This window comes from Dicentrarchus labrax, unplaced genomic scaffold (assembly GCF_905237075.1).
Source record: "Dicentrarchus labrax unplaced genomic scaffold, dlabrax2021, whole genome shotgun sequence".
Classification (NCBI taxonomy): Eukaryota; Metazoa; Chordata; class Actinopteri; family Moronidae; genus Dicentrarchus; species Dicentrarchus labrax.
The window spans coordinates 1,832,123-1,841,339 of record NW_026136716.1 but is presented as its reverse complement, the minus strand read 5'-3'; the positions used below and the strand labels follow the sequence as shown (position 1 = coordinate 1,841,339).

At 36.7% G+C, this 9,217-nt stretch overlaps 1 protein-coding gene and 1 long non-coding RNA gene across 3 annotated transcripts; both read left to right on the top strand.

Moving 5' to 3' along the window:
• Nucleotides 1-39: 39 nt before the first annotated feature.
• On the top strand, nt 40-2,880 carry plaat1l (phospholipase A and acyltransferase 1-like). Its single transcript, XM_051427930.1, has 5 exons — nt 40-292; nt 1,566-1,695; nt 1,984-2,072; nt 2,153-2,317; nt 2,423-2,880. The coding sequence occupies exons 1-5, from the start codon at nt 284-286 to the stop codon at nt 2,486-2,488; spliced, it is 459 nt and encodes a 152-aa protein (XP_051283890.1). The 5' UTR covers nt 40-283; the 3' UTR covers nt 2,489-2,880.
• Nucleotides 2,881-3,290: 410 nt separating this feature from the next.
• Nucleotides 3,291-7,995, top strand: LOC127378837 (uncharacterized). Of its 2 annotated transcripts, none has more exons than XR_007888189.1 (5): nt 3,291-3,361; nt 4,365-4,399; nt 6,017-6,211; nt 6,308-6,378; nt 7,715-7,995. It is a non-coding gene; the product is annotated as an uncharacterized LOC127378837 (long non-coding RNA). The 2 variants fall into 2 exon arrangements; XR_007888188.1 differs by lacking the exon at nt 3,291-3,361 and adding an exon at nt 4,163-4,280.
• The last annotated feature ends 1,222 nt before the right edge of the window (nt 7,996-9,217 follow it).

The following is a 9,217-nucleotide window of genomic DNA, read 5'->3' as shown; positions in this document are numbered from 1 at the left end:
CCCGAAAAAACACCCCGACCCACAAAAACACAGCTGCTGTAAAGCTAAGACACACTACAACGCAGAATAGAAGATCCATACATACACACACATATAAATAGAAGTATACACACACATTATGTTGTGAAGTGGAGGTGTGATAAAGCGTGATGGGGGGGCGAGGTCAGTCTGCTGTGACTGTGACAGACGGTATGTAAAGCAGATGGGGTTGCTGTGTGTGTGTGTGTGTTGTTGGGTTTGTTTCACAAACGAGTGAAGAGAGCCGCAGTGAATACCTCAACCCATGGGCCTGGTGAGTACAGTGTGGTTTCTAAATGTTAATAATGGGGTTAGTGAGGACACTGTTGGGGTTGATGAACACTTAAATTCAGCGATTAACCTCATTTTAAAGCTTTGAACTGACAGTCGAGTGGTTGAAGGAGTGTTTTTAAAAGAAAAGGCACAGCGACTTCCTGCGCCTCCTCTGGGTCTTTGAACTTCGACTGACACTGAAGGAAAGTGCCTCAGAACTCAATTCTCATTTATTGCTCAGATTTGATTTTTAAAGATCTAGAGCAGTGTTAATCATTTTTTTACACTACATACCACCTCAGGGAATATTAGCCTCTCCCAGTAGCACCATTACGACAGTTCAGGCAGGAAGCAGATTTATTCCTAATAAGAATATTATTTCCTAAAATATTACAGACAATTCAAATTTATTATTATTTTAAATTACATTCCAGCGATCTCCTAGTTTCTATGTTTTTATTCTGTAGTAAACTTTGATACTATAAAATGTTTATAAATTAAGTTTCAATGTCCCACTATAAGTTTTAGAACTGGTGGTTCTCCACCTTTTATATCGTTATATTCTGTAGATATTAAATTCATAACTGTACAATGAACCCAAACAAGAAGTTTGTGTAAAACCAGAGATTTGGATGAATTTTGAGCAGATTATTTCCTGTTGAGGGAACTTTTTATACAATCCTCCGTCTGTATTCTGTATTTTTATCATTTTTACCAATCCTACAGACTTAATAGGATTATTTTTGGCCTACTGTGTATATTTTTGTTCTTAAACCCCAAATGTTAGATAGCAGTGTTGGAAACTGAGGCCTGTGATGTTGGATGCAAATCTCACTGTTGTGGTTTCATAAAAAAAGGAAGTAAAAGTGCAGATTTGAAGCACATGGTGGTGGTGTGCCTTCAGTGTATCGCACTATATCGAACTATAACCCCTGTATGGTGATATTTATCCTATTGCCAAGTTCTACACACCCCTGCTGTCGAAAGACCTTCGCAGTAGTCGACCCTAGGTTCACTGTTAACAGAAGGATACTTAATAGAAAGTGACACCATGTGATGATGAGTGACTCTGACTGAGGGCAGTTTGAGGAAGATGCTTCTCATTTTGTTGTAGTTGAATAAAAACCACATATTGTTGGACAGAACTCAGATCTCGGTGTCGGTACTGTTGGAGGACGGCTTCCTGTTGCTGCGACTGGAAACACTAATAAACATTTTGTCCTCCATAAACTGCCATGAACAGTGATGAGTGTAAAAGTCTGTTGGCTCTGCAGAAACATTCCCAGCCCCAGCTGTTCCCGGGAGACATCGTGGAGTATCCCAGGAACAAATACTTCTCTCATTTCGCGGTGTACTACGGAGAGAGGGAGGGTGTACCCTACGTGGCTCACCTGACATGCCGAGGTTGGTTTACCTGCTGTACTTCCTCTGTGTTCGAGCCCTAAGAGTCCAAATATTAAGAAAGTTTCTCTTTTGTTTCCTCCTCACATTGGCAGAAGTAGGCTTCCATACAATTGTGATCTCAATTCAGAGATCAATTAATTTATGAGAAAGAAAAATAAGACCTCTGATGGACAATATGAACTGGAAGACACACTGACAGGAGTCGGTTGAGGTTTGTGTTCACTGCTGCGATCACACTTTCTGTCATCAAAGCAGAATTTTAAAACATTGCATCGATGTGTTTGTCAGATTCAGACTCCAAGCTGCCGCTCTTTGGCCGAGCTCTGAGGTCAGAGGTCAAACTGGATCCACTGGAGCTGCTGGGGAGAAAGTACAAGGTAAACCTTAAACCTTAAATATTAAATCTCATGGTTGTACTGGGAAACTCTAATGACTTTAATGAATGTGCCTGTCGCAGGTCAACAACATGTTGGACGACGCGTACCCAGCCAGAGACTTCCACGGCGTGGTGAAGCCGGCGATCGATGACTTGATGGGACGAGAGGTGACGTTCGATATCTTGTTTCATAACAGCGAGCACCAGGCGACGCTCCTCAGATACGGAGTGAAGAAATCCTCACAGGTCAGAGGACGGAGAATCAGTTCTTCATCCAATCTCCAACTAATGGTTGAGTTTACCTCTAACACATCTTCTGTGTGTGTGTGTGTGTGTGTGTGTGTGTTACAGATAGAGAGGATTTATGAACACATCATGCCGGCCTGGAAGAAACTGTTTGAGAAGAAAAAACTGTAAAACCTTCTACGTGTTCAGTTCTCCTGTCAACCACTGGAGGGCGATATCTTGTTTCTTTAATCCGTCGTTGGGAATAAAAGTTAAAATGTCTCAGATAAAAAAGTTGGAATATTTCCAGAAGAAAGAGAAAATAAAATGTTATAATAATAATAATAAAAAGATTTAATCATTTATTTTATATTTTTATCTTTAATCAAAATGTTTTTAACCAAACCTTTTCATGTATTATTTTTTAAATCGTTTTAATTATTATTTTCTGATTCTTTTGTCTTTATTTGTTTTGTCGTCTTTTTCTAACAAATAATCTCACATTGCTTTAAATATAAATAAATCTGTGTACCAATCAAATCCATCTTTAACAGCAATAACAATAAACTGAATTTCCTGCTTTATTGTCCTTTCGTATCCTTTATTATTATTATTATTGTTATTGTTATTATATTTATTGTTATTATTGTTATTATATTTGTTGTTATTATTATGTGTTTCCTTCTAATAAAACTATCTGTTGTACTAACTGAAATTAAACTGAAATGAACTCACCTTTGGGCCTGTAAACAGGTAAACAGGTAAACAGTATCTGTTCCATCAACATTAAACACAGGGACAACAACAACAACAACAACAACAACAACAACAGATCAGAGTTAATGTGAGAGATCAATAAAGTTCTAAAGTAAATAAAGAATAAAGTAAATAAAGAATAAAGTAAATAAAGAATAAAGTAAATAAAGACTGATCAGGTGACTCAATCAGGTTAATGACGACGATGAGGACACACCGGAAGTGAGGTAGACGGAAACCGGAACAGACCGGATACAAGAATAAAAGTTTCATGAAAACAAGAAGAAGAAGTTCGTTGTGAGTTATAAGGTCAGTCACACAAACAAACAAACAAACAAACAAACACAGGGTCGCTGCTAGCTAACAGCTACCGTTGTTGTTGTTGTTGTTGTTGTTGTTTTCCTGCTGTTGTTGTTGTCACAATAATTGGTCCGTTTTTCTAAAGAAACTGGTTAAATTATCACATCTGAAGTGCAATTAAAAAATTGCGAGTACGATATAAAAATGATTAATGGTTTACTACAACAGAACAATTGATTGTTAATTTCTGATTGTGTTTGATAGATTTATTTTGAAAGCGTTAACAGGAAGTTGTAGCATTGTAGTCATGTTATAATGTCTAACTTAACTTAATCACCGGGGTGTAGTTCCTCATTATGACCACTGGAGGGCAGCAAACATATCCATAGTACTTTATTGGCAGTGTGGACATGAAATAGGTTTTGAATTGCAAACATAATGATCTTAAAACCTGCAGAAACACTGATAGTGACTGAAGTTGCAGCTGTAAATCCACTAACATCAGTTACATTTTAATGGTGTTATTCTGGCTGTAAAACAACTTTTCCTTTGATTTTTAAAGACAGACATCATTTTTCTGAATCCTTTAAATCATTTATTGCGGTAGCTGTAGATTCTGTAAATTAGTGCTGCACAGTTCTTTAAATATATGTAGAAATCACAGTAGTTCTGCAGAGATGTCCCGAGCTACAAAGCTCGTTCTTACAGACCATGTAACCATTCCCACTAACTGAACACCAACAGATTTTACAATTGCAATAAGATTAAATACACAATCAGATGTTTCAGCCACATCATGCAGCTCTAGAATGAATGCAACTCAAAGTAGTGATGATTTATTGTGTGTTTGATGGTTGCAGGAGGACTGCTGCTGAGGCTCTGTGGGAACTATGGAAGAGTCTTTCCAGTCTTACTGTTGACTATAAATGTAACTGAATCCTATAAATGTATATTGTTGTTGTATGATTTTTACTTTCTCATGTTAAGACTTTAATTTGTCTCACACTCGTAGATCTGCAGCGTCAGTGGAGGACATCATCTCCTCTGGTAGGATATTTTTCTATTTGGCAGAAAACATTTGCACAGAAGTAAAGTTTATACTTTATCTGGACTGAGACATCTTTGGAAATGTATTTTGTTTGTTGTTGGGTCAGTGGTTCAGTGTTTGCAGGAGTTTAAGTCCTGATTGCAGTAGAGATATTTTCAGTAGCAGAACTGTTACCTTCTTTATGGAAGAAGTGAACACAAAGCTAAATGTGAAATGTTTCAGAGAATTTGAACTGAAGCTGAACGCTCTGTGAGCTCAAACTGTTTCAGGATGTTAGTAAGCTGTCAGAGAGGCTCTGTGGTCCAGTGGTGTTGTCAGATGTCTGTGAATGTGCGGCTGCTGGTTTGATCCTCCCTTGTGTTTTTCATTTAAAGACAGACGTCCTCAGCAGTGGACTGAAAGTCCGTCAGAGCAGCTGCACAATATTTTAATAATCCTACTTATTCATTACTGCTAATCCTTCTGACTGATTGGCTGCTGATACATGATCAATTATTCTAATATTTAACTCTGGTACATTGTCAGTTATGTGATGTTGTTATTAAGTTCAGTGACTTTGTGTCACTAGTGTTCACTGTGTGTGTTTAATGGTTGTGGAGCGTCTCACAGGAGTCAGGAACGATCAGATCAGAATCCGACACGGACTCGAACTCACAGATCCAGGTTCAGGTTGCAGACCTGTCAGTGTCTTATCTCACTGAGCTATTTATGGGACAATAGAGTTTAACCTGTTGTTGCTTTTTCTTCAAACACAGAAAAGTGTCATCAGAAGACATTTTGGATTTGATCCCCCTCCCCTTGGATCATCAGGTAACATCACCTTATCTCACTGAGCTACACCTGAGGAATACAGGTCACTGCTTCATTGTTGTATTTATTGTTCATGTTGCTGAAGGGAAACCTGAAAGTTTGAAGATTCAAACCTTCCACCTCAAGTATCAACATCAGCAGATTATCTCACTGAACTATTTCTACTACTACTGTCTCTTTTTTTTAAAAGCACTAACAGCTGTGACGTCCATAAATGTTACACCTGAGACACAAAGAGCTCCATTAGAGCTCATATAACCCCCCAGGTTGTAGCAGGAATAGCTCAGCAAGATAAGCAGCTGGTGGTGTTGATACCTGAGGTTGAGGGTTCAAATCCAAGCTCCTGTGTGTGAGACTTTTAAAGGTTTCTCCTCAGTAATGTGAACAATAAATACAACTACGAAGCAGCAAACCAGCAGCCTGAGGTGTAGCTCAGTGAGATAAGGTGCTGCTAAAGGATGATCCAACGTTACGTTTTGTGTGTTCTCTCCTCAAAGAGGTCAAGAAAAGTAACAACTAACGTGGACTCTACTGAGTGTCAGTGGACTCTACTGTGTGTCAGTGGACTGTACTGTGTGTCAGTGGACTCTACTGAGTGTCAGTGGTACACTGTGTGTCTCAGTGAATAAGCAGATGATTGTCTGATTGATTATGAAGTCCAATGTTCAAAGAAACAAGTGAAAAGGTGTTAGAAATATAGATAAAGTGTCTCAGATCAAACAGTGCTGAGGGTTAGAAGAGTGGTCAGGAGACCAGAGGTTGTGTGTTCGATTCTCTTATGAGGCTCAGTGTGTTTTGTGCTCCAGCGGCCAAAGTAAAAAGATAAAAGCGCCCGGAGAAGATGTTCTAGTGTGAAGGGAGCATGGTGGCGCAGTGTGCGTGGGAGCGGCCAGAATGCAGAAGTGTCTGGTTCGAGGCTCGCTCGGTGCCCGGTTCCTGGAGCCTCACCCCGCTGCAGAGGGAGAGGAGGGGGCCGTGTCCCCTCCCGGGTTTCCAGAGAGGTAAAAGCAGGCGGTTATGGATTTTAAAATCATTTTATTGAATATTAACATGTATAACACTGGCAACACCACCATAACAACCCCCTCTCCCCCCAGTCCTCTTTGTGGAAAACGTCCGCTGCTCCCAACTTCATCAGCCGCTCACTGAAAGAGAGAGAGAGAAAAAAGTTAGTACAGGTACCAAGATACCATCCAGTACACAACACTATTACATTATATTTAATTTAATTACATTTAATTAAATTAAACTAAATTAAATTAAATTAAACACTACTATATTAATTACATTAAATTAGACGATTATATTATATTATATTAAATTAAATTACATTACATTAGACACTACTATATAATATTAAATTAAATTAGCCACTATTATATTAAATTTAATTAAATTAGACACTATTATATTATATTAAATTAAACACTACTATTTTATATTATGTTATATCATATTAAATTAAATTAGACACTGTTATATTAAATTAAACACTATTACATGACATTAAATTAAATTAGACAATATTATATTATATTATATTAAATTAGACACTATTATATTATATTTAATTAAACACTACTATTTTATATTATATTATGTTATATTATATTATATCATTAAATGAAATTAGACACTATTATATTAAATTAAACACTACTATTTTATATTATATTATGTTATATTATATCATATTAAATTAAATTAGACACTATTATATTATATTATATTAAATTATATTAAATTAGACACTATTATATTATATTAAACACTACTATTTTATATTATATTATGTTATATCATATTAAATTAAATTAGACACTGTTATATTATATTAAATTAAATTAGACACTATTATATTAAATTAAATTAGACACTATTATATTATATTAAATTAAACACTACTATTTTATATTATATTATGTTATATTATATTATATTAAATTAAATTAGACACTATTATATTAAATTAAATTAGATTATATTAAATTAAATTGGACACTATTATATTATATTAAATTAAATTAGACACTATTATATAAAATTAAATTAAATTAGACACCATTATATCAAATTAAATTAAATTAAACACTATTATATTATATTAAATTACATTAGACACTATTATGTTAAATTAAATTAAATTAGACACTATTATATTATATATATATTGAATTAAATTAAATTAAATCAAGATACATACCACAGTGTGTGTGAGAGTCTGGGGCTCTGGATGGGAGCGATGGGATTTGGGGTACAGGAGCCTGAAGGTCCAGATAATTTCTGTGAAAACAACCAAATGAAAGAGTTATTTTTAAAGTTTAGATGAATATGTATTATATAAGAGTTAAAACAATCCAATATGTGTAATTTACATACAGTCAATAGATCCACAACAGTTAGTGTTTAATCCGTTAGTGATGTGAGACAATGACAGGAATGTGAATAATAACAGAAACTCTGGAAAGTGAACTTACTTGAAGACTCTTGTGTGTTTCCTGCAGACCGTGTCAACAGCAGTCCTCCTGTAACTCTGGACATCAGCCTTCAACCTGGAAGAAATGAACATTTTAAAAGATTGTCAGACAATTGTCAAACCAGAGAAAGATCAACTTTTAGATGTAGGGTGAATCTTTAAAATATCCTACCAGAGGAGATGATGTCCTCCACTGACGCTGCAGATCTACGAGTGTGAGACAAATTAAAGTCTTAACAACACAGCTGACAGAGAAAGTAAAAATCATACAACAATAATAAACATTTATAGGATTGAGTTACATTTCTAATCAACCTGAAGACTCTTCCATAGTTCCCACAGAGCCTCAGCAGCAGTCCTCCTGCAACCATCAAACACACAATAAAGTCTAATTATTGACAGAGCAACAAACAAACCATCAATATATCCAAAGATCCAGAAACAGACACAATGTTAGTCTTTGTTGTTCGAGAGGCTGTTCGCTTGTCGCTTTCACTGAACGCTCATCAACAGGTGGCGTTGATTTCCTCTGACAATAACAGCAAAAAAAACAACAACAACAACAACAACAACTCTCACAATAAGCTCTCATTTTTACCTTAATGTAACTCGAGTGAATCTAAACGATTGTTTGTTTGTTTATAGTCACCAACTGTGAAGACGTTAGCGACCCTGTTTGTTTGTTTGTGTTTGTTTGTGTTTGTTTGTGTGGCCGTTCAGCCTCTGACTGACCTTCTAACTCACAACAAACTCCAGTTCTTCGTCTTATGTCCTCTTTTCTTCTTCCTCTCGTCCTCCAAACGTCTCCATGAAGCAGATATTCCCAGTATTCCCTCTCTAGTCCACAATGACTCTCCACCAGGGAACAGACTCTCCACCGGGCTGCTCAGGCGAACTGACGCCATGACGGAAAGTTCGCGGTCGCTCCGGATACTTGAACCTGTTTCATGAAGACGTTTGGAGGACGAGAGGAAGAAGGAGAGACAATAAAAGAAGGAACTGGAGTTTCCTGTGAGTTATAAGGTCAGTCAGAGGCGGAACAGCCACACAAACAAACAAACAAACACAAACAAACAAACACAGGGTCGCCGCGTCTGTAGTTAACGACGTCAGCTAGCGAACACATACGCTAACAGTTGTTGACTATAAACAAACAAACAAACAAACAAACATCGGTCAAACTCCTGAGAATGAACATTACCTTTTAAACAGTCGTTGTTGTTGTTGTTTTCTTGTTGTTATTGTCAGAGGAAATCAACGCCACCTGTTGATAAGCGTTCAGTGAAAGCGACAAGCGAACAGCCTCTCGAACAACAAAGACTAACATTGTGATAATGAAGCTGCTGGTAGTTCAATGGCTGCTGTTTGTTTGTTTGTTTGTTGTTTCCTCGCTGTGTGAGAATATCAGAGATCGATTAAGGTCATTATCCACTGTCATTGTCTCACTAACTGATCAAACAGTGTAACGTTGCTCTTGTGGAGCAGTACCGGCAGTAACACTGAAACCGAGCCAGCTGTGTGTGATTGACCT

What these genes read in the sequence shown, in the direction of transcription:
- plaat1l (XM_051427930.1), top strand. An exon ending in GGCTCACCTGACATGCCGAG is followed by an intron (nt 1,696 to 1,983) that starts GTTGGTTTACCT and finishes TGTGTTTGTCAG; the next exon opens with ATTCAGACTCCAAGCTGCCG. An exon ending in GAGTGAAGAAATCCTCACAG is followed by an intron (nt 2,318 to 2,422) that starts GTCAGAGGACGG and finishes TGTGTGTTACAG; the next exon opens with ATAGAGAGGATTTATGAACA.